General features: G+C 42.3%; 1 protein-coding gene across 1 annotated transcript; it reads right to left on the reverse strand.

Moving 5' to 3' along the window:
- Positions 1-478: 478 nt before the first annotated feature.
- On the reverse strand, positions 479-21,969 carry LOC121879246. Its single transcript, XM_042385844.1, has 17 exons — positions 21,919-21,969; positions 11,924-12,178; positions 11,645-11,766; positions 10,508-10,609; positions 9,855-10,132; positions 9,342-9,577; positions 8,996-9,123; positions 8,605-8,775; positions 8,040-8,211; positions 7,482-7,585; positions 6,967-7,031; positions 6,015-6,199; positions 5,249-5,511; positions 4,236-4,379; positions 2,520-2,686; positions 2,103-2,350; positions 479-1,229 (listed from the first exon to the last, which is right to left on the reverse strand). Exons 2-17 carry the CDS (start codon positions 12,033-12,035, stop codon positions 1,111-1,113), a joined length of 2,616 nt encoding a protein of 871 aa, XP_042241778.1. The 5' UTR covers positions 12,036-12,178; positions 21,919-21,969; the 3' UTR covers positions 479-1,110.
- Between the last annotated feature and the right edge of the window lie 4,890 nt (positions 21,970-26,859).

The following is a 26,859-nucleotide window of genomic DNA, read 5'->3' on the forward strand; positions in this document are numbered from 1 at the left end:
AAACTGTACTGTAGCGCTGTATACAACAAGAAACTGTCTAACTGTACATTGATAACAAATGTTTCAGTACAATCAACGTTCTTGACTGGCAGCGAACACGATTCAAGATTCTGCATCAAGCTTCTGCATCAAGCTTCTGAGTCCAGCTTCGGCGTCAAGCTTCTGCATCAAGCTTCTGCATCAAACTTCTACGTCAAGCTTCTGAATCAAGCTTAAAGGTGCCTCCAATGACCTCCCCTTCACCTACAGGATCCGTGATTAGGTGCCTCTCTCGACCTCATCTTCCACCTACAGGATCCATGGTTAGGTGCCTCCAATGCTTCACCTTTCACCTGACCTCTGCTCTAAGGTGTGAGAGGTTGTTGTCACCTACAGTACAAAGCAGAGACAATACTGTACACTTGTGACTAGTACTGGAGAATACAGGTGTGTGTGTGTGTGTGTGTGTGTGTGTGTGTGTGTGTGTGTGTGTGTGTCAGGGGGCGGTACAATACACACCTCCACACATCACAGTACTGTTCAATACACACCTCCACACATTACAGTACTGTTCAATACACACCTCCACACATCACAATGCTGTTCAACAATAATACAATATTGTCGACACATTGATGAACCTAGTACAATACCCTACATTTTGTTCATTATTCACCGCCTCTCATCAGCGTCTGAAGATCTGTTCCCAAAGTCGGTGTATTTCTTTAATATCATTTTAAGTAGTTTGTGTATTATTACTTTATGTATTCATATATGAAATACATAATATATACAGGTGTTTTTGTTTTTCTTAATCATAATACAAATACTGTTTCAGTCATTTCACAAATACTGTTTCAGTCATCTCACAAATAAAATAGAATTGATCGTCCTCAGTCTACTTGTGTTGGATGTGAAATGACTTAAACTGACTCCTGGATGATAATTTCTCCAGGTCTATTAATAACAAGACCAGCCCTAACCAGACCAGACCAGACCAGTGGAATAACGTCACTACCAAGGATCTCATTCTTCACATTATTGAACACCCTAAGTCAGGTCACAGAGGTTGAACACACAATCACGAATACTCTCGCAGCTTCACACGATTTACAAGACAATAAACAAAAGCTAAGAATTTTTCCTTGGTATTTTCCCGTTCTGGTGATGACACTTGACTACGAATTCAGCATTGGGATTGTCTTGATATATGGCCAGCAGCTTTGCATTGGGGTCCAGTCGACGATCACCTGTGTGTGGGAGGACCAGAGTTTACAGTGAGACAAAAATCAACAGAAAATAAGTTAAATTTTTGATGATGTGAGGTTAGGTTTGTGTAGACACCTTCACTAGTGTGTTTACAGGGGCTCATCATATAGCCTAGGTACAGTCCCCTTCACTAGTGTGTTTACAGGGGCTCGTCATATAGCCTAGGTACAGTCCCCTTCACTAGTGTGTTTACAGGGGCTCGTCATATAGCCTACAGGGTAGCCCCCTTCACTAGTGTGTTTACAGGGGCTCGTCATATAGCCTAGGTACAGTCCTTCACTAGTGTGTTTACAGGGGCTCGTCATCAGACTGTGTGTTTACAGGGGCTCGTCATATAGCCTAGGTACAGTCCCTTCACTAGTGTGTTTACAGGGGCTCGTCATATAGCCTAGGTACAGTCCCTTACTAGTGTGTTTACAGGGGCTCGTCATATAGCCTAGGTGCAGTCCCCTTCACTAGTGTGTTTACAGGGGCTCGTCATATAGGTACAGTCCTTCACTAGTGTGTTTATAGGGGCTCGTCATATAGCCTAGGTGCAGTCCCCTTCACTAGTGTGTTTACAGGGGCTGGTCATATAGCCTAGGTACAGTCCCCTTCACTAGTGTGTTTACAGGGGCTCGTTATATAGCCTAGGTACAGTCCCCTTCACTAGTGTGTTTACAGGGGCTCGTCATATAGCCTAGGTACAGTCCCCTTCACTAGTGTGTTTACAGGGGCTCGTCAGAAACATTTACCAAAACAAAACTGTCTAAAACTATCTCAACGAAGTTATGGACACAGTATAATTTGGCTACCACGACATCACCTAACACTAACCTAACCTAACCCCACCCAAACCTAACCTACCACCTTACCAATATTTCCACCTCGTTCGTGAATGGCATGATGGCTGAGGGCATTCTTCAGTGATCCCGTCAAGAGACAAGCGAGGAAGTGTGGTGCCGACGTGAGGGATGTACTGGTGTTAGTGGTGGTAGGTGGTGGTAGAGAGGAACCACATCCACTACCACCATTCCCCACGTTGGTCTTCTTGTACTGTAGCTCCCGACGGCCCTCCACGCGTCTAGGATTCTCCGGCAGCAAAGTCAGATCTTCGATGAACCTTTGAAGGAGAGGAAGAGAAGAAGTGTTATCAGGTGTTCCTAGTGTATTACAGGAGCTATTTACATGATCCTTGTTGATGGTAAGATATGAAAAGAATTAGGTGAGGTGAGGTGAGGTGAGGTGAGGTGAGGTGAGGTGAGGTGAGGTTAGACACACATGAGACATACTTGGTCAACAAATCACCCGCCGTCATTCGAGAGTTGAGCTTAACGGGGCAGTTAGTCTTGTTGAACTGTGGGGCAGAGACTCTCAACACCCCCTCTTGGTAGTCCACCTCGTTCTCTATGGGTCGTTGTATCGTCTCTTTACTCTTGCGGGACAACAAACGACGCATCTGTGGTGATCAAAGTCGGTGGTGAAAATAGAGGCTGTGTTTTGTTAACTTATGGAGATGCAAAGAAGGAGAAGGAGGAGGAGGAGGAATAGGAGGAGGAGGAAGAGGAGGAATAGGAGGAGGAGGAGGAGGAGGAGGAGGAGGAGGAGGAGGAGGAGGAGGAAGAATAGGAGGAGGAGGAGGAATAGGAGAAGGAGGAGGAATAGGAGGAGGAGGAGCAGGAATAGGAGAAGGAGGAGGGGCTGAGACACACACACACAATTGACCCACTAGCCAACTTCACCATATATAACTTATCACCTCTATTTATTGTATATTTTCATCTTTATGGCTGCCATGTTATCTTAATAAACTGCTTATTATTATTATTATTATTATTATTATTATTATTATTATTATTATTACACACATAACATAAGAACATAAGAATGGAGGACACTGCAGCGGGCCATACTGGACAGTCCCCTTTACACCCAACCCCTATCGCTCATATATCCACCCAACCTGTGTTTGAAGCTATCCAGCGTGTTAGAGTTAATGATGATGTTTGGTAACTTGTTCCACTCGTCCACTACTCTATTTCCAAACCAATGTTTACCTATTTCGCGCCTAAATCTAAATTTGTCTAATTTAAAACCATTGTTACGAGTTCGCTCCTGGTTGGAAAGCTTGAGTACCTTTGTAATGTCCCCTTTGTTTAGCCCTGACTTCCACTTATACACCTCTATCATGTCGCCCCTCACTCTACGTCTCTCGAGGGAGTGCACATTAAGATGCTTTAACCTGTCTCTGTACTCAAGGTTCCTAATGTCCGGGATTAATCTTGTCATTCTCCTCTGAATTCTTTCCAAGGATTCTATATCCATTCTGTAATACGGTGACCAGAACTGAACTGCTTAATCCAAGTGAGGTCTAACAAGGGCAAGATATAGTTAATGCTCACTCGCTGTTTCCTGTCCTGTAACCACGCCCTAATCCATTTTAGAACATCTCATTTAATGCCATGAGCCTCCACTTTTCTTATTAGTCTTTCGTGGGGGACTCTGTCGAAGGCTTTGCTAAAGTCGAGATATACCACATCATAGTCGTGCCCCTCGTCCACTGATTCGAAAACAGTTGAAAAGAATGTTAATAGATTAGTTAGACATGAACGCCCGCTTGTGAAGCCATGTTGGGAATCATTGATCAACTTGTGCTTCTCCAGGTGATTTCAAATAGAGTTTGAAATTATTGCTTCCAGCAATTTGCCTACAATTGATGTTTAACTGATTGGACGGTAGTTAGAGGATAGTGATCTATCTCCCTTCTTGAAAATCGGTATTACATTCACTATCCTCCAGGATTCTGGTACTACACCCGTTTTTAATAACATGTTAAACAACTTTGCTAAGGGCATACTAAGCTCTTCCTTACATTCCTTTAATACTCTGGCAAATATCTCATCGGGTCCTGGTGACTTATTAGGCTTTAACTTGTCCATTTCCTAACTAACATCAACACCAGTCATTACTACCCCATTTAACCTATTCTCCTCACTGTATACACCTACAGGAGTATAGTTGTGGTGTTTGAGAGCTTCTGTCTGGTACTGGCGACGTATCTGTGCCACAAGACGGTGAGGAACTGTCCACAAGATGTCTCTGTACTTGATCATGGCTTGAGTCAGCTGGGTCGTCACGTTGGCATATGTCATCTGTTGATTATAAATTTATTGTTACTGATGTTATAACATAAATATACTTTACAAGGTCGAAAATACATTGTGAATTATCTATACGTAATACATAGTGTCCTACCTATGCATAATACACTGTCGATACACTGAATTTTAATTACAGTATACATAATACATTGTGTTTTAACTACAGTATACATTGTGTTTTAACTATGCTTAATAAAGTTTTAACTATACATAATACAGTTTTATCTATGCATAATACACTGTTTTAACTACACATAATAAGTATATAAAGAATACACTTGTAGTCAATTTACTAACTATAAAATACATCTTTATACACACCCTAACACACCCCAACACACCCTCCACACACCCCAACACACCCTCCACACACCCCACACACACCCTAACACACCCTAACACACCACACACACCCTAACACACCCACAACACACCCTAACACACACCACACACACACCACAACACAACACACCCTAACGCACACCACACATACCCTAACACACACCACACACACACACCACAACACACCCTAACACACCACAACACACCACAACACACTCCACAACACACCCCAACACACCACAACACACAACACACCACAACACACCCTAACACACCCCATCCCAACACACCACCACACACCACAACACACCCTAACACACCCCAACACACCCTAACACACCCCAACACACCACAACACACCCTAACACATCCCAACACACACCACACACCACACACACCCTAACACACCCCAACACACCCTAACACACCCCAACACACCACAACACACCCCAACACACCCCAACACACCCCAACACACCCCAACACACCCTAACACACCACCACACACCCCAACACACCTCATGATTCAGCTGATGTTCCTTGTCTTCAGATGACCGCAGGTTGAGTTTGGACCGTTGGTGATGACCGTTGCTGGTTGGCAGGAAGAGGTTAGGAGCCATAATCATCGCTACATTATAAAGACTCATCTTATTGTCAGCCTCGAACGTTACCACTCGAGCACACAGTTCGAGGATGGCCTGGAGGGTGTCTCGGTGTGGGGTAGGCAGCAGGAGTATTAGCATTGTGAGAGCTAGTACCTTCTGTCCCATGTCTTCGATACCTGCAAGTGGAAGAAGGCTGTTAGGTTACGTCGGGTCGGGTCAGGTCAGGTCAGGTCGGGTCGGGTCGGGTTAGCTAGGCAACTCAACTACAACCATAGCTGCTATAAGATTCTCACACCAAATTTTCTTAATTATTTAAACAAATATAAGAACACTTGGAAACTTTCTCATGACCTTAAATAACAATTAATAGTTTATTATTATAAAAATGTAACCTTTGGATTGTTTAATAATTATCTTGACAGTAATACAGCCAATAACAGATCCACCAACCACCATTACATACAGCCTCCCTTTACCAAGTATTGCCGGTATTGTCGGTGAATCTTTGGCTGACTGTACATAGCAGGTGTTCCTACTTATGTACAAATACGACTTAACAACACACATACACAGTCAAGTACACACAGAACCAACACACACACACAGTCAAGTACACACACAGAGAACCACCACACACACAGAGAACCACCACACACACAGAACGCGACATCAGACGTACGATGAGTCTTGTAGAAGGCTGGCATGTAGGTGAGAGTTAGTAGTGGACGTGGCAGCTCCCTCAGGAAGGTCTTGACCAGGGAGGCGACGTCGTTGGGCGTGGCGTTCCTGAGGGCAGCGTCAGCAGTGGTGGAGGAGCTGTAGAAGTTGTTGTCTAGTGTACGTCGAAGCTGTTCAGTCTGTGATCTGTTGAGGTGAGTTAGAATTAGCTGAGGGTGAGTTAGAATTAGCTGAGGGTGAGTTAGAATTACCTGTAGATTAGTTATAATTAAATAAATATAAGAATTAGGTCAAATGAGTCAGAATTAGCTAAAATAAGTTAAAATTTTCTTAAGATGAGTTAGAATTACGTAAAAGTGAGTTAGATTAGTTGACAATGAGTTAGAATTACCTTTAGGTGAGCTAGAATTAGTTAAAGTGAATTATAATTAACTTTAGATGAGTCAAAATTAGCTAAAATTAGTTAAATTTTCATTACATGAGACAGAATTAGCTAAAAATTAGTCAGAATTTGCAAAAAAAAATATAATTAGCTAAATATTTATGAGAATTAGCTAAAATAAGTCAGAACTTGCAAAACAAAATAGTCAAAATTAGCTAAACATTGGTCAGAATTTGATAAAAATATTATGGTAATATCTCCATTGGCTAGAATCCCTCAGAAAATCGTTCCCAAAGCCGGAAAATTCCGGCTTTGGGAACGATTTTCCGCGGGGCAGATTTTTTAGGTTAGGTTAGGATAGGTTAGGTTAGGTTAGGATAGGTTGGGTTAGTTATGAAGCAAAATAAATTATATAGATCATAGACTACTGTATTTAATAGCTATATAAAGTTACTGAAGTAGAGAAATATTAAAATGAAAGTGATAATTTATTGACAAAAGTAGTGGAGATGTGAGAGAGAGAGAGAGAGAGAGAGAGAGAGAGAGAGAGAGAGAGAGAGAGAGGTCCTACCTGTGACCAGGGACCCTCAGGATACCCTCTTGGTGGAGTCCTTCTCGCTCCAGCTGCCACACCAACTGTAACAACAACAACAACATAAACAACAACAACAACAACAACACTACACTGCCATAAACCTGACCTCTACGGTATCTATCTATCTATCTATCTATCTATCTATCTATCCATCTATCGATCTATCTATTAATTCTATCTATCTATCTATCTATTAATTCTATCTATCTATCTATCTATCTATCTATCTATTAATTAATTATATCTATCTATCTATCTATTAATTCTATCTATCTATCTATCTACCTATCTTCATTAGGCTTATACTTAGGCCTATAAGATCCTTGAGTACAATAAACTCTGAATACTTTAACTTGAGTACAATAAACTCTGAATACTTTAACTTGTACTTGAGTAACATTAAAGTATCACTACTCCTACTCAAGTAACAGAGTCCAACACTACTCCTACTCAAGTAACAGAGTCCAATATATTTAGTACTCAAGACTGACCTTATAGAAAACGAGAGGTACATTGGACTCAAGGTGTAACTGCGGTAGAAAGTTGTGGTCCTTCTCCAGTAGACTCTCAAGTGGTACTCCAAAGACACCGCTCTCTGGAAGGTTGAGAACAAGAATTAATAGTTTTTTTACGTTTTTCCTCTTATTCTCGCCTTTATTACATTATTTTATTTCTTTGTCTGTTTATTCCTCCTCTACGTTGATTATATTTGCATTATTTTACTTCTCATTTATCTTAATTTTTGCTTTATTGCTGTTTATTCTTCTTTACGTGAATTATTAGCATTATTTCACTTCTCTGATTTATTCTTTATTGCTCTGTTTATTCTTCCTCAATCTCTCTATCTTCTCATTTATCTCAATTCTTTATTCTTCTATTTAATCCTCTTATCCTTTTACCTTCATTATCTTTACGTTAATTTATTCTATGACAAAAAAAAAAAAAAAATTGGCCAGGTTGTTTTTATTCATGAGGACTCCATCTTGTTTTTTTTTAATAGAATTCGTAAATAATTAAAAAAAAGCAATAAACTCAACCCATCCACCCACCTTCCTTACTCTGTTTCCTTTTCTTAAGTTTCCTCCAGCGGTGATGAATATTATGCTCTGTGAAGATAATGTCCAGTTCTAAGAGGGCGAGAGAGGTCAACTTCTGGAGGTCAGGTTCATCTAGCCAGTCCATGCGAGTCTGGCCACACCGACTGGTTTCCAAAATCAGCTCCTGTAGGGCCAAAGGTAGATGAGTTAGTGGAACTTTTTTTATGAATTGACTTGAATAATTATTAATAACCTATCTGGGAATAACTAATATAATCGGTTTGTTTGAATTATCTTTGGTTTAGCTCTGTTATTGTTTGTATACCTGTACTGTCTAGGTATATTGTTTGTACTAGAGTGACTGTATGCTAGTAACTGTCTGCTAGTGACTGTCTGCTCCTGACTGTATGCTAGAGACTGTACTTTTTGTTTCTCTGGGTAAAGTTTACGTAACACTGCCCTAACCTAACTCAATAAAAATTTAATTCTATCATCCTAACAACACTAACACACACACACACACACACACACACACACACACTCACACTCACACACACTCACACACACACATACTCACCGGAAACTCATCGTCATCCCTCTGGTACCTCACTTTAAAGCCCAAATCAGTGGCCGAGCCTGAACGAGGTCTGTTCTCTCTGTTCTCTCTGTGTTCACGGTGTTCACGGGCGTCCCTAGGAAGGCTGATTGAATACGCCTTCCTTAGTTCTCCTGAAGGACGCCGGGAATCCTACAGAAGGAGTGTCAATAAATAAAACAATTTTGATCCACAGCACAGCACAGCACAGCACAGCACAGCACAGCACAGCACAGCACAGCAGTAATTTATTATTTCATGTTGAATTATTTTTTCTCTTGAGTTAACATATTAGACTCAATATGGCGCCAAAAGTACACAGAGACTATTTCATCTTGAGATTAGGTTAGGTTAGGCTATATTAGACTCATACCGTGATAGACTCCAGATCCTGTGAGCCTTGGGATGAATTAGACTCGACAGATGGGCGTTTCTCCTTGGTACAGCGGGCGTGGGGTATATGTACCGACCCGATGTATCGATAGTTCAGTACCTGGACCTCTGTTGTGGGCAAGTAAACACATCATAAAGATTCGGTAATGAGTCTTATAGTGAAAGAAGAAACTAATTAAACAGTCTAATGAATAATAATAATAATAATAATAATAATAATAATAATAATAATAATAATAATGATAATAATAATAATAATAATAATGATAATAATAATAATAATAATAATAATAATAATAATAATAATAATAATAATAATAACATACCATGGTCATCCTGCGTAGCCTCGGGGAAGCCATACTGTCCTTGCTTCGACGAGTGGAAATGCTTCACGTCCCTGGCGATATCCCTGGCGTAGGATCTTTGTCTCCTTAGTTCCTTTCCCTTGGTAGGACCTGACGCCATCTTGGGTAGCATATCTAACGAGGGGGCGCGGTAGAGGTGGTGGGGAGAGGAGTGGGGAGAGGAGTGGGGGGGAGAGTGGTCATCTCGCCATTGGTTCCTGAAATATGGAGGCAAGATGAGGGGGTGAGGGGGGGGATAGTTAGGGTGTGTTGGTAGGGGGTAGGAGGGGTGTGTTAGGGATGTGTGTGTGTGTTTGTCTAACTATATTTTCCACACAGTGATGTATGGACAATGTAATACCTAACCTAACCTAACCTAATCTAACCTAACTTAACCCTTTCTCGCCTCTGAGGTATCGTTAGGGTGTTTAATCATCAGGTAAAACAAAGGTGTGAAAAATTAACTAATTGACTTAACACCTGGAAAAAACTCACCTGGCAGACGGGGCATCACCAGGTAGGTCATGTCTACGTACAGCGGGGTGTGACCTGGTCGTTGTGTGATGAAGGTGGTGGTTGTGGTCGTTGAAGGGGGTCGTTACGGAGGGGGTCGTTACTAATGAATGGTTACCTGAGTCTAATGACCCCCGAGAACGACTCAGATAAGGGTCAACCCATGATTTAGGGTGTGGGTCCGGTGGCGTTCTTGGAGGTGAGACCGAGTCCAGCGAATCCGGGGTGGCGCTACGACTCCTTGTGCCCGTACTGGAGTTCTGTTGGGGGAGAGGGGGTGGTTAGAGTGGGGAGAGGAGGAGTGTGGGAGGGGGAGAAGAGGAGAGTGGGGAGGGGAGGGAGAGGGAAGGTTGGTGGTGAGAGGGGTGAGGAGGGAGGGAAGAGTGGGGAGAAGAGGTGGGGAGAGAGGAGAAGGAGGAGAGAGAATGTTGGGGAGATTAAATATGATTATTAATTGGGAGAGGATCAGGTTATGGGAGGGTGTTGGGGAGAGGAGGTGATCAGAGGGGTAGAAGTGTAGGAGAGGGAGTATTGGGGAGACTATTTATAACTAGTGGGGAGATGGGGAGATTAAAATGGATAGAACGTCATAGTACTAAAGTTGGCGATATTTTACGTCAATTGGCGATACTCACGTCAGTGTTGGCGAAGAAGTTGCGTATATCAGGCTTTTGGCGTTGCTTCTTCCGGCGTATAGTTGCGTTAAGGGTCCGTACGCGACGCTTCAACGCTTCTTCCTGCAGCACAACACAAGAGACGTTAATATTAGGCGTATTAATAGTTTTGCTCCGTCAGTGAGTGAGTGAGTGAGTGAGTGATTTAGCCAGTCAAAAAGTCACTTGCAAAGGCGTTGGTGTAGTGAAGAGGTGTGTGTGTGTGTGTGTGTGTGTGTGTGTGTGTGTGTGTGTGTTTGTGACTCACCTAAGGAAGTTCTCAAACTCACCTGGGAACTTAATTAAGGTTTCACACACACCTGAATCTACCTGGAGACGCAATTTTAGCTTCCAGTACACAAAAATACACCTGGTGATTCAATTAGGTGAGTGTACTTAGGTGTGTGGGGGTGTAGACTCGTAGGGTAAAGGTTCAACACTCACCTGGCGAAGTTAATGACTCACCTGGGGACGGCCTGTCTCACCTGATGGTCAAAACCTTAATTAAACCACGTGAGTGTGTATGAGTGAGTCAAATTAGTCACCTGAGTCACCTAAGTGTATCTCTTTATACCGTAAGACACCTGGTGGCCTGCTTGAATCACCTGATAGTTACCTGAGTCACCTGATAGTTACCTGAGTCACCTGATAGTTACCTGAGTCACCTATGTGTATCTATTTCTCCCGTGAGTCACCCATATCTCTCTCTCTCTACCCCACGATTGACCTGGTGGCCTGCTGAGTCACCTGATAGCCTCCTGACTCACCTGGTGGCCTGCTGAGTCATCTGATAGTCTCCTGACTCACCTGATGGCCTGCTGAGTCACCTGATAGCCTCCTGACTGACCTGATAGCCTCCTGACTGACCAGGTGGCCTCCTGACTCACCTGGTGGCCTGCTGAGTCATCTGATAGCCTCCTGACTGACCAGGTGGCCTCCTGACTCACCTGGTGTCCTCCTGACTCACCTGATGGCCTGCTGAGTCACCTGATAGCCTCCTGACTCACCTGGTGGCCTGCTGAGTCATCTGATAGCCTCCTGACTTACCTGGTGGCCTGCTGAGTCATCTGATAGCCTCCTGACTCACCTGTTGGCCCACCTGAGCACACGTGAACTCACCTGGCGAGGGTTAAGAGTACCCATAAACTTGGTCAGGGTCATGTTGTCCTCGGAGAGCTCTGAGTCAGCCTTGACAGGTATACCCAAACCCTCGAGGAAATGTTCATCTGATTCCCCTTCATCTGTGGGCAAGAGTCATGGGTTAGGTTAGGTTTGGTTGGGTTTAGGTTAAGTTGGGGGACACACACACACATACATACATTAAAAATATATATAAACTTAACACACACACACACACACACACACACACACACACACACACACACACACATAACTCACCCTCGTGGCTCCTGGCTTCCTCCTCGGAGTGGGAGTTGGAGTGTGAGATACTCCTGTAAGTACGAACTTCATTCCAGTAATCCCTCATGTCTACTCCAGCATTAGCCTCCATATTTAAGTGTGATGGAGGGATGGAGGGAATGGAGGGAAGGATGGAGGGAGAGAGGGGGGGGGAGGGAGGGAGGGAGGGTAGGTTGATTTTTGTTGCGTCTTGGTAAGGCTTCCTCCTCTTGTTCCTATATCGCCATCTTGAACCTGTGAAAATAAATTAATGAATAAATAACTTGATAAAATAGTAACAACAACAACAACAACAACAACAACAATAATAATAATAATAATAATAATAATAATAACCACAGTGACGCTTATAATCTTAGCATAATATGATTTCTGGGTATATGTATAAGTAGGTACTGTATGCCTGTATGAATGTACAGTAAGTATGTATACACACTCGTGGTACTGTGTATATTATCACGTGTATAATAAATAATGCAAGATAATTAGTACAAGCAGGGCGGGGAGGTCAGGGGATCCGCCCAAACGTTTACTCACACACACACACAGTTGAAGCGTATATGGGTGTTTGATTCTGAAATTCAACTCGACTTTTTCCCACCAATAATTGCTTGGTTACTTTTACGCGCCAAAATTATTTAATACAATACTTTACTGAACAGTGAACGAGTTAAGAATATGGACGATTCATCTTTTACAACGAACCACAAGTATTGGCGACTTAGCGAGATAAAAAAAGGCCAAACTTCTCCCACTGTCTTTTGTAGTATGGAAATAAAGCCCTAAAAAAAATGTATAAAATGAAGCAAATTTCCTTCAATCCATCACCAGTTATTCCCAAACTGTGAAATAACTACGGTAATTTTCCTCTCTACAACGTTACTATACTGTGATAAGAAATACGATATATGCTTATCTCCTGGCGTGTTTTTAACTGGGACGGCGCGGCGGCCTTGTAGTCGAACCAATACGTGACGAGAAACACATATTGTCATTTCCTGTACATTATGGCTCCTTATCGACTATATCGGTATTATATAAACGATAAAATAATGTTTTTTCCTTGATATACATTGAAAGGGAGAGGAATTTCACGTTAATTTTAAAAAGATTGATGATTTTTAGGCTATCTTGTTACATTATTTCAAACTCTGTTAATTTGTTCTGTATTTACATCTCTTGTATTTAAGGAAGAATGACAATGAACATTCTAAATAATACTAAATAAAGATAAATATTAGTGTAATTATTAGTGTTTTTATTTAATACATGAAAAAATTACCTTCCATCATCTCGATCGACCAACATTTTAAAGCCACTTCGATTCTCATTTAATCTTGGCTATTTTTCCTTCGTTTAATCTAGAGGTTTACTAAGGAGTAATTAAACAAGCTAAAATCTTTATATATACAGCTAAATTATTATTATCATCATCATTAAGGCGTAAATTACTCATCTAGCGGAGTGATGTAGAACTTCGTCGATGGCTGATATCAATACGTCTCTCCCCATGTTGTCACCTCCATTTCACTTGATATATTTCACTCCTATACTTTATCATAACACAAATATATAACATAAATATAGTTTTTTTAACCTATAATAACATATAATCTCCTTAATGGGTAAATATATCCCATATAATCACCAGTATTATAAGAATTAGTCATTATTGAACTGGTTAACGCGTCTACAGTTGGGTATACAGTCTACAGTTTAGTTCACTCACTCAGTTATCGCACTCTTGAAGGAGTTATGTAGTTTCATGTACCTAACATTAACCTAACACTAACACTAGCCTAACACTAACCTAACACTAACACTAGCCTAACACTAACCTAACACTAACACTAACCTAACCTAATACTAACTTAACACTAACCTAACACTAACCTAACACTAACCTAACACTAACCTAACACTAACCTAACACTAACACTAACCTAACACTAACCTAACACTAACCTAAAACTAACCTAAAACTAACCTAACACTAACCTAACACTAACACTAACCTAAAACTAACCAAACACTAACCTAATACTAACCTAAAACTAACCTAACAAGGCTTAAATAACTCACCCCCCCCCCCCTATAAAACACTCCACTGAACCACTCTGGGTACAAACTGTGATAACCTTAGGCCTCTCATGTAACTATCTGCTATAGGCCTAACGCACACATGAGCTGAAGAGATAATACGCTCTCAAAACACAGTACGGAGTGATAAGAATATGCAGTGGTTCTCGTTCTGTGGTGTATTAAACCTATGTGTTAAACCTGTGCGTTCAACTTGTGTGTTAAACCCTGGCCTAGTAACATGTAGTAAGGAGAGAGAGAGAGAGTAGACGTGAGAGGGTCAGGGAGTGAGAGGGGTCAGGGAGTGAGAGGGTCAGGGAGTGAGAGGGTCAGGGAGTGAGAGGGTCAGGGAGTGAGGGATAGAAGGTTAACGTATTACATGGTCTCTCTAGCCTAGTGATAAGACTATTAAAAGAGGCGGTGAAATACTCGGAGGGAGGGAGAGTGACAGGGAAGTGGGAGGGAGAGACGGATTGTGGGAGGGAGGGAGGGTAAGCGTGTCATCTCTCTAGTGAGTGTCATCATCCTGGATACCAAAAAAAAACATTCCTGCTCGATTGTAAACTAACTATTTCACTTATTATTTCTACCTTATTCTCTCCATTGTAGGGAATATCTCTCACTTCTAGAGGCTAAATAAGGCTAATATCTCTCACTTCTAGAGTCTAAATAAGGTTTTTTGTTTAAGGAGTCGCTTGGATTTTATTTAACATTATCGACCAAATGCCTTGTAGTGGACGTCTCCCCTACAACTGCCTACAACTGCGTAGCCACAGCCACCACCTGCTACCGCCTTCCCTAGCAACCAACCAGATGTTACCGTATCTTAGCAACGGAACCAGGAACCGGCGATTTTCTGGGTTTTCCCAACATGACTCATAGCGGCTGCTGGGTATATAAGCTCTGTCTCTCCATTGAGATTCATTCTGATCATTCTTCTTGAACAAGCAACACCTCCTCCTCCGCCGCTGCCTGGCTGCCTTCGCTTCTCCTCGCCTGCCTGGTGGTCCTCGCTCCCGCCAGCGAGCATGGCGACCCACCAGCTGTCCTTCTCTGAGTTTCCTCACCAACCGGCTTTCATTCTGCCCATTTTCCTGAACAAGCAACACCTCCTCCAGCAAGCTCCACGCTGTCAGCATTCATTCAACCAGGAGGCCAGCAACAGGCAACATCTTCTCTAACGAAGCTCCTGCACATCTACCTCCTTCAACACGCTACTCACTGAACGTCTCTACTGAGCAGCTCCTCACCACACGGCACCTCCAGCACCAAACTGTCTATCATATAACTTACATTATACAAGTAAACCACATTAGAGTTTCCTTCCATCCTGAGTGCTAGACAACATTATAACACGAATCCCTACAGCCTTCTGACGTCATGATCCCCCAAGTATGTAGATTCAGGAATTAAATAATAAAATATAAGTAATTAACAAACCACTGTCCCGTGTAGCAATTAATTAAACGTGTTATTAGACTTTATTCAATTAATTAAGGTTTACCAGAAATAAACAGAGTAAATATAATGAAAGTGAGTTATTTTTTTTTATTGTTTCACCATTGATTACGTTTGTTGATGTTTGTTTGTTTGTTTGTTTGTTTGTTTGTTTGTTTGTCTGTCTGTGTGTGTGGTAATGCCTCGTTAACCAGTTCAATAATGACTAATTCTTATATTGCTGGTGATTATATGATATATATTCACCCTTAAAGAGATTATTATAGGTTATTACAAGTGAACGTGGGCCCTTCGTGCTTGGCTAGAGCACAACCGCCGTCCGGCTGACAGCGTACAGCGACAAAATTGTTAATTAATGCCTCCCTAAAGAAACCATCGACATGGGACCAGGTTTGTTCCACTCTAAGAATTTTTTGCGATTTTTCCACCAAGTTTGATGAAAAACGATTGTGCCGTTTCGGCTGCCCAGAACAGACACACACACACACACACACACACACACACACGGCTATTCCTATAGTATATTAGATAGGCTAAAAAGATTATATTTATGTTATATATTTATGGTATAATAAAGTATAGGAGTGAAATATATCCAGTGAAATGGAGGAGACAACATGGGGTGAGTATTGACATCAGCCATTATTATTGAACATTATCCACCAAATGCTTCTTGACGTCATGATCCCCAAATTATGTAGATTCAAGAATTAAATAATAAAATATAACTAATTAACAAACCACTATCCTGTGTAGTAATTAATTAAACGTGTAATTAGACTTTACTTAAATATTTAAGGTTTACCAGAAATAACTTGCAGTAAATATAATGAAACTGAGTTACTTTTTTCTTTATTGTTTCGCCATTGATGAGATTACGTGATTGGTTTGTTGATGTCTCTCTCTCTCTCTCTCTCTCTCTCTCTCTCTCTCTCTCTCTCTCTCTCTCTCTTCTTCCACCTCCACCTTTTGTTACTCTTCCTATTGTTTCTCCTCCTCTTCCTCCCTCCTCTTCCTCCTCCTCTATGACACCTCTCCTGCCTCTTCCTCCCCTTCTTCCCCCTGCGTCGTGGCTCTGCAATATTGGATTGGGGTTGGGTTACTAACATCGTCTACCTCCCCCGCCGGACAGGTTATCAGGGGGGTCAATCTCAGTGACGTAACGTAAGGGTGGGTGGGAGGTGGTGGGAGGGAGGTGAGTGGGGGGTGGGAGGAGGAGAGTGAGAGAATGAAAGTACTTTCACCACACATTTACCATCTACTCCTAACTTACTGACACTAACATAACCTAACACTAACACTAACACTAACACTAACACTAACACCTAACCTAACACTAACACTAACTAACACTAACACTAACCTAACACTAACCAAACACTAACACTAACCTAACACTAACCTAACACTAACCTAACACTAACCTAACACTAACACTAACACTAACCTAACACTAACACTAACCTAACACTAACCTAACACTAACACTAACCTAACACTAACCTAACACTAACACTAACCTAACACTAACCTAACACTAACCTAACACTAACACTAACCTAACACTAACCTAATACTAACCTAACACTAACCTAACACTAACACTAACACTAACACAACACTAACCTAGCTTACTGACACTAACCTAACACTAACACTAACTTCTTTTAACATAACACTAACCTAACAGCACTAACCTAACACTAGCACTAACTAACACTAACCTGTACTGACCTAACACTAACTAACACTAACGCTAACCTAACACTAACCCTAACACTAACCTAACACTAACCTAACTTTCACCCTACTTTTACTTTTAAACACACCTAACCTAACACTAACCTAACACTAACACTAACCTAACACCACCTTACACCTCACCTCTCCCCCTTACACAACACACTGGAGGAGATTTATCTTGTCAAAAAACTTTCAATTTCAGTTCATATCCTGGTGTTAAGAGACCCTGTGTGAGCTAACTCTCTCTCTGTCTCTCTCTAGAAGTGGAGAGTAAGTGGGTGAAGAGAGAGAGAGAGAGAGAGAGTGTGTGGATGGGTACAGATTCAATCCACATCCACTTAACCATCTCGTCCCCAGCCACACAGTCAAGCCGCGTGTCTACTTCCTAAGACGGACCCTGATCACAGTACCCCCCTCCCCCCCACAGGTGAGTCAAGTTTACCTCGGGTCCACTTCACAGGTACACACACATACACACAGGTACACACACACTTAGGTACACACACACACACACACACAGGTACACACACACACACTTAGGTACATTCACACACACACGCACACACACACACACACACACACACACACACACACACACACACACACACACACACACATGTGTATGTCTAAATCAAATGTAAGTCTGTATATTTTCAGCCACCAGCTACACTCTATTAACAGCCGTTTGTGTGTGTGTGTACACACACACACACATCACACCTAACCTAACCTAACACTAACCTAACCACACACAACCAAACTTCACGCAACTACGAATGGTCAGGAAGTGGACTGACAACCCTGACGTTACCTAACAACCTTGTACCCACCGAACCGCCCAATTGAGTCATTACCATCATTCACACATCAATAGCAAGAGACGAATTCATGATTTATGTGTGTGTGTGTGTGTGTGTGTGTGTGTACGTACCCTGTTAGCACCGTTTGGCTTGTGTCCGTTACGAGTGACACACACACACACACACACACACACACACCTGTAACCAGTATTTAGAGTATGTAATTAATAACTTACAACCATGGATGTATAATTATAAACATTTATTATTCATTGACCTTCAGAGGTTAGGTTATCATAGAGGCGAACAGTGAGTGTAGGAGCCGGCATCTATTCACGTTGACTGGCTGACTGGCTGACTGGCTCACCACAGTATCATTCACCCCCCCCCTCTCTGAAGTAGATAGTTCTTGTTAAAACTGACTTAATTACTCACATTTGGGAATTAGATACTTAACTTCACACTTGTAATTCCCTAGTAGTTGATGTAGTTATAGTACATGTAGAAAGTAAGTTAACAATGATTCATGGGTCAACAAGATCATTTCTCAACCGGTTATTTATAAAAAGTATAACCACAAAACTGATCACTTGTTGACGATGGCAGTACAGTCCACGGGGCTTGATTTCAGTCTGTCGCTGGACCCAAAAGAACCCAGATCGGATACTGAGACCTCTGCAGTACTAGGCCAACCTTCTCTGTACAGCTGTATATAATCAGATCTACATAATACACTGTAAATATATACACACAGCCGTCGTGTATATCTCATCCAACATTTATTGAAGAAATTAACTTCTGTAGACATTAATTAACGACAGTCCCGACATCTGGGTAATAACAACATGACTCCAAATAACTACAAGAAATATATTTAAGTGGGACTGTCTGCCCGCAAGTTCCACTCATTATACACACACACAAGTTCAAGTTCACAAGAGACCAGACGTAGGGTTCAATTTGGGTCAGGTACAGGGTACGACACACACACACACACACACACACACACACAACACACACAATAATAATAATCACACACACACACACAGTAACTGAGGGACCCTTGACCAGTTTCAAGTTCATAAGTGAGTCATTGGAGGGAGGGAAGGAGGGAGGGAGGGAAGGAGGGGAGGGAGGGAAGGGGAAGGAAGGGAAGGAGGAGGGAAGGAAGGAGGAGGGAAGGGAAGGAGGGAAGAAAGGGAGGGGGAGGGAAAGAAGGAGGGAGAGAAAGAAGGAGGGAGGGAAGGGGAAGAAGGAGGGAAGGAAGGAAGGAGGAGGAGGGAAGGAAGGAGGAGGGAAGGAAGGAGGGAAGAAAGGAGGAGGGAGGGAAAGGAAGGAGGGAGAGAAGGAAGGAGGGAGGGAAGGAAGGAAGGGGAGGGAAGGAGGAAAGAGAGGGAGGAAGGAAGGAGGGGAGGGAAGGAAGGAGGGAAGGAAGGAGGGGGAGGGAGGAAGGGGGAAGGGGAGAGAAGGAGGAGGAAGGAGAGAGGGAAGGGGAGAGAAGAGGAGGAAGGAGGGAGGGAAGGAAGGAGGACCACCACACCACCATACAATTACACTCACTTCTCTATTCACCACTAAGCCTCCTCCTCTGCCCTCACACACACGACCACATATGTAGTTACTTTGGGTATGAAACTTGGACAAGGGGAGGAGAAGGGGGAGGATGTAGATGAGGGGAGGAGAAGGGGCAGGAGGTGATGATGAGGGGGAGGAGGATGTAGGGATGAGGGGTGGAAGAGGAGGAGGGGGAAGGAGGAGAAGGAAGAGGAGGATGTAGAAGGAGTGGGGAGGGGGAGGAGGAAGAGGGGAAGAAGGGAGCCATCACATTAAGGGGGAGATAGTTATCGAAGGGGTGTATGGTGACCCAACACTCCATTGTTCCCTTGGGGTGATAAGGAAGGTGGGGGAGAGGAGGAGGGGGAGAGGAGGAGGGGAGAGGGGGAGGAAGATTGGCCTTGACCCCTGAAGGTGTTGGGGAGGATGCTGCCGGGGTACAAGAGGTCACGAGGTCATTAGAGGTCACGAGGTCACAAAAAGCCATAAAAGGTCACGAGAGGCCACAAGGTCAGAAGAGGTCAGAAGAGGTCACGAGGTCATTAGAGGTCACGAGGTCACAAAAAGCCATAAAAGGTCACGAGAGGCCACAAGGTCAGAAGAGGTCAGAAGAGGTCACGAGGTCACAAAAAGCCATAAAAGGTCATAAGAGGCCACAAGGTCAGAAGAGGTCACGAGGTAACAAAAGGTCATAGGAGGTCATGAGATCATATGAGGTCACGAGAGGTCATAAGAGGTCACAAGAGGCCATAAGACGTCACAAGGTCACAAGCGGTCATAAGAAGTCACAAGAGGTCATAAAAAGTCACCTGCCTGACCTCACACTTGTTCAACACCTCACTAGTGGCCTCAACAGGTGATGTACATGTACAGTATGTATGTACAGTATGTATGTATGTATGTATGTATGTAATAATAATAATAATAATAATAACAATAATAATAATAATAATAATAATAATAATGATAATAATAAACGGTTTATTAATAGAGCTGCAGCCGGTGGCTGAAAATATACAGACTTACATGTGATTTAGACATAATGATATAATATGCGTTGAATACATTTACAGGGCTGTACAGTACATAAATCAGGAGTTGTTTATTATTTTAACAATAGATGGGATGGTGCTGTTCTTATATCTATCGGTGCGGGCTCCTATGGGCTGAATTTTGTTGTAGTGGCGGACTGCGCAAGGTGGGCGGGGACTGCCGGTGGCAGGAGGTGGCGATGACGAGGGTGGTGCAGTAGTCCACTGCCAAACCTTGCTAGTGCTTGGTGGTGGAGGTCACTGAGGGATGGCATTTCCAGGGTGGAGAGAGCGTTGGTGTAGCCGGAGTATTCTGCGCCGAGCATGATTCTGCAGGCCCTTTTCTGTACCTTCTCTAGCTGACGTTGTTGGGTGGAGTTGAGAGAAGACGACCAGGTTGGTGACTCATTCGTTAGTTTGGGGAGAATAAAGGCGTTGTAGATGGTCCTCAGCTCTGGCGTGGGTGTCCCAAGTGACCTGAGTCGTCGTAGCATGTAGAGACGGTACAAGGCTGCCTTGACGGTGTTGTTTACATGGGCCTTCCAGTCCAGTTTGTGGTCTATGGTAACACCCAGGAGTTTGGCATACTGCACTAACTGGAGAGGATGGGCACCCACTGTGACTGATCGTTGATCAGGATGAGGAAGCACAGTAGTCCCATCTTGGTCCCCTGGGTAACACCGCAGGTGAGGTGTTGGAATGTGGAGACAGAACCCTGGTACCTGACTGCCTGACCACGCTCACTCAGGAAATGAGTGAACCATGAGACCAGGTTGGTGGGCAGCCCTAGTACAATGGCCGTGTTGATAACAGTGCAGTGATCAACAAGGTCAAAAGCTTCCTGAAGTCAACAAGGGCAACGGCCAGTGATGTCTTACGTTTCTGCAGGTTTTTGTGAAGGAAATCCAGGAAGCTAACTAAGCAGTGTGATGTAGAGGAGGTCCTCATATTGCCAAATTGGTGTGGATCAATTGACTGATAAATACGAGCAAATGCCCACCCAAACACAAAGTCTTCACAGAGTAGACTGGGTATGGGGGTAATGGCAACTGGACTGAGGTCATTAGGGGACTGTGGGGTGGTGACCTTGGGGATAGGGGTGACAAATGCGGTTTTCCATTCATTAGGGCATTTGCTCTTGTCTGAGGGATGCATTAATAATAGAACAGAGGGGGGTGGCAAGTTCAACTGCAAACTCCTTGTAAATTTTGATTGGGAGGTATGTATGTATGTATGTATGTATGTATGTATGTATGTATGTATGTAAACCCTCAGAAAGACAGTCAGACAGACAGACACCTTAGCTCACCTGTTCATTAACTAATTAGCGGCTGTTCCACTTCGGCCATCTGTGGAGGAGAGAATATATGTAAGAATCATTATACACGAGATATATAATGACGATAATGATGACAATGATATATAATGAAGATAATGATGACTCATAATAATAATGACGACACTGATATATAATGAAGATAATGATGACAATGATATATAATGACGATAATGATGACAATAATAATGACGATAATGATGACTCATAATGATAATGACGACACTGATATATAATGAAGATAATGATGACAATGAAATATAATGACGATAATGATGACAACAATAATGACGATGATAATGATGACTCATAATGATAATGACGACACTGACATATAATGACGATAATGATAACAATGATATATAATGAAGATAATGATGACAATGATATATAATGACGATAATGATAACAATGATAATGACGACAATAATGATGATAATGATAATGATGACAATGATATATAATGACGATAATGATGATAATGACGATGATAATGATGACTCATAATAATAATGACGACACTGATATATAATGAAGATAATGATGACAATGATATATAATGACGATAATGATGACAATGATATATAATGACGATAATGATCACAATGATAATGATAATGATGACAATGATATATAATGACGATAATGATGATAATAATAATGACGATGATAATGACTCAATGCTAATGACGATGATAATGACTCATAATGCTAATGACGACAATGATATATAATGAAGATAATGACGACAATGATAATGACGACAATGATATATAATGAAGATAATGATGACAATGATATATAATGAAGATAATGATGACAATGATAATGACGATGATAAGGATGACAATGATAATGACGACAATGACAATGACGATAATGACAATAATAATGACGTGATATATATCATTATCGTCATTATCATCATCGCTACCACTCCTCTACCATTTATCCTCTCTCTCTCTCTCTCTCTCTCTCTCTCTCTATCTATCTATCTATCTATTCTCGCTATTTATTATGATGTGGTATATCTCGACTTTAGCAAAGCCTTCGACAGAGTCCCCCACACGAAAGACTAATAAGACAGGTAGAAGCGCATGGCATCAAAGGTAATATCATTAAATGGATTAGGGCGTGGTTACAGGACAGGAAACAGCGAGTGAGTATTAACGGCACTAAGTCCCATTGGAGCAACGTCACTAGTGGAGTTCCCCAAGGCTCAGTACTTGGACCATTATTATTTATTATATACATAAACGACATAGATATCGGCATAGACAGCAACATAAGTAAATTTGCTGATGACACTAAAATAGGACGTGTTATTAAATCTGACGAGGACTCCACAAAACTACAGGAAGATCTAAACAAATTTTTCGAATGGTCTGAAAAATGGCAGATGAAATTCAACGTGGACAAATGTAAAGCACTCAGTATACGAGATGTAAACAGGGAACCAGTTACCAAATGAACAACGATGCCATTGAGAAATCCGACTGCGAGAGAGATTTAGGAGTAATGATAAGTAGGAACCTTAAGCCAAGTAAACAATGTGTATTTGCTCGAAACAAGGCTAATAAAGTACTTGGGAGTTCTGTTACGAACCCCTCCACCCAGCACTACGAACCACGCCATCTATTGTCCTGATCTACCTACCCAGCACCACGAGCAACGCCATTTAGGGACGAGACACGAGTATGACTCGTCTTAGTTAACACTCCGGGGTTTCCCTTCTCCATATCCTGGTTGTTGCGTCACTTCCTCCAAGTCTTCTTTGTGAGCTCCAATTCGAGGAGAGAGGACTTGGCTCTGGGAAGTGACCACAGGATCATCTATCCTCTAAACCTACGGACAGTGACTACCTACCGTCTTCTACAATACTCAGCCTTACTCGTCAGCCATCTCAGCTCCTCACTTAAGTACTTGTATCTTGTATTGCCTCCCCCACGTCCACTTGCTTCAAAATTGTTTATGTTGTATTAATATGTATATACTGTTAATGTTTAGGTTAAGTTTGGTTAAGGGTAATTTATAAGCTGAATATTTTGTTTAGGGATTTATGGTACTTTATTATACACAACGAAAACTCGCATCCTTTGTCTACCCTTTTATAGTCCGATTGTCTTTGTTTTTTGTTGTTGTTACCTGTTGGGATCTGGGTAGACGTATAACTATATTCTAAATCCCTAACTCGTAACAGTTCATACAAAGGAGTGTTAGTTACAAGACTAGCGAGGTCATCCTAAAACTGTATCTTGCACTTGTGAGACCACACCTGGATTAGGCAGTTCAGTTCTGGTCACCGTATTACAAAATGGATATAGAATCCTTGGAAAGAATCCAGAGGAGAATGACGAGACTAATCCCGGGCATTAGGAACCTTGAGTACAGAGACAGGTCAAAGCATCTTAATGTGCACTCCCTCGAGAGACGTAGAGCGAGGGGCGACATGATAGAGGTGTATAAATGGAAGTCAGGGCTAAACAAAGGTGACATTACAAAGGTACTCAAACTATCCAACCAGGAGCGAACTCGTAACAATGGTTTTAAATTAGACAAATTTAGATTTAGGGGTGAAATAGGTAAACATTGGTTTGGAAATAGAGTAGTGGACGAGTGGAACAAGTTACCAAACATCCTCATTAACTCTAACACGCTGGATAGCTTCAAACACAGGTTGGGTGGATATATGAGCGATAGGGGTTGGGTGTAAAGGGGACTGTCCAGTATGGCCCGCTGCAGTGTCCTCCATTCTTATGTTCTTATGTTCCACCATAGGTAAAAGGAAGAGGAGGAGGAGGAGGAGGAGGAGGAGGAGAGGAGAAGAGGAGGAGGGGAGGAGGAGAAGAGGAGGAGGGGAGGGAGGAGAGAGGGGAGAAGAGGGAGAGGGGAGGAGGAGGAAGAGGGAGGAGGAGAGGGGGGAGGAGGAGAGGGGGAGGAGAGGAGGAGGAGGAGGAAGAGGGAGGAGATGGATTGTACTTCAGACCTTTCTGCCTGCTGTATATACGTAAACACACACACACACACACACACCACGTGAGGCCCCTCATAACACCATCTGTGAGGGAATTACACCACGTGAGGCCCCTCATAACACCATCTGTGAGGGAACTACTACACCACGTGAGGTCCCTCCTAACACCATCTGGGAAGGAGTTACTACACTACGTTTTTGCTGTTCAACACCTACATTAATCTGTATGTTCACTGTATGTTCCTTTACCTTTCTCTAATGAAGGCTTTTGTTAAACCACCAATGTATGTAATAAGTCATTTATGCCCAATGTATATTTTCAGCCTTCGGGCTGCAGAACTTTTTGGTCAAAACCGTTTATATATATTACATATATATACACACACACACACACACACACAGTTGCTGCAATACTGAAAGAATGAAAGAGAGAGAGAGAGAGAGAGAGAGAGAGAGAGAGAGAGATCCATGTGTGGTTCACCTCTCGCCTGTTTAAAGGGACAGTAGCCTTGGGCAATACCTTGGGCAATACCTTGGACAGTACCTTGGACAGTAGACAAATCCTCCTGTCAATATTGATACTGGATAGTGTACAGTAAACCGTCTTATTCCCGGACAGGTAGACAGACAGGTGTTCTTAATTAGGTAGACAGAACCCCCAGGTAATCATGTTGACGGGTCTGTTCCCCCCTTCCCCCTTTAACAGACGGCCCCCGTCAGTTCTTTTCATTATCTATCTGTCTGTCTGTCTGTCTAGGTAAGGGTGTATAAGTGGTGGTGGTGGAGGTGGTGGTGGTGGTGGAGGTGGTGGTGGTGGTGGTGGTGGTGGTGGTGGTGATTGGTAATGATAAAGTCATAAATTCATCATCATCACTACATCATCATCACTACATTAAAGATATCATGTCATTACCCTCATAGGGGTAATTAGATAATAGGTTGTTCAGTAATTAAGTTATTATATCTCTAATTACTTCATTATAACCACCTGAAGATTAGCCCCCCACCTTATGTTACCTGGTGATTAAGCTCCCCTAATCCTACCTCTGGGGGTTAGGTTAGTGTTAGGTTAGTGTTAGGTTTGTGTTAGGTTAGTGTCAGGTTAGTGTTAGGTTAGTGTCAGGTTAGTGTTAGGTTAGTGTTAGGTTAGTGTTAGGTTAGTGTCAGGCTAGTGTTAGGTTAGTGTCAGGTTAGTGTTAGGTTAGTGTTAGGTTAGTGTTAGGTTAGTGTTAGGTTAGTGTTAGGTTAGTGTTAGGTTAGTGTCAGGTTGGTGTGTTAGTGTTAGGTAGTGTTGAAGGTTGAGTGTTGTGTTAGTGTTAGGTTAGTGTTAGGCAGTTAGTAGTTAAGTTGGTTGGGTTAGTGAAGTTAGTGTTGTTAGTGTTAGGTTAGTGTTAAGTTAGTGTTAGGTTGTTAGGTTAGTTGTTAGGTTAGTGTTAGTTAGTGTTAGGTTAGTGTTAGGTTAGTGTTAGGTTAGTGTTAGGTTAGTGTTAGGTTAGTGCAGGTTAGTGTCAGGTTAGTGTTAGGTTAGTGTTAGGTTAGTGTTAGCTTAGTGTTAGGTTAGTGTTAAGTTAGTGTTAAGTTAGTGTTAAGTTAGTGTCAGGTTAGTGTCAGGTTAGTGTTAGGTTAGTGTTAGGTTAGTGTTAGCTTAGTGTTAGGTTAGTGTTAGTGTTAGTGTCAGGTAAGGCTGTTTGTTTACACTTCACGTCTCAACACCACAGCAGTTTGGTTGGCCACTGTGAAGCACTGGAAGGATAACAGTCAAAACCAGACATAATATTTATAATAATATATTGTAATTTAAATAATAATAAGGTATAAAAAATAAATTTGTATATATGTTGAAAATTGTACATAGTTGGTCTAGTTGACTAGTGAGTGTGTCAACGTCCCGTGGCCAGCATCAGTCAGCGCCCCTTGTGGCCAGCCTCAGTGAACGCCCC

This window comes from Homarus americanus, unplaced genomic scaffold (genome assembly GCF_018991925.1).
Source record: "Homarus americanus isolate GMGI-L3 unplaced genomic scaffold, GMGI_Hamer_2.0 scaffold57709, whole genome shotgun sequence".
NCBI lineage: Eukaryota > Metazoa > Arthropoda > Malacostraca > Decapoda > Nephropidae > Homarus > Homarus americanus.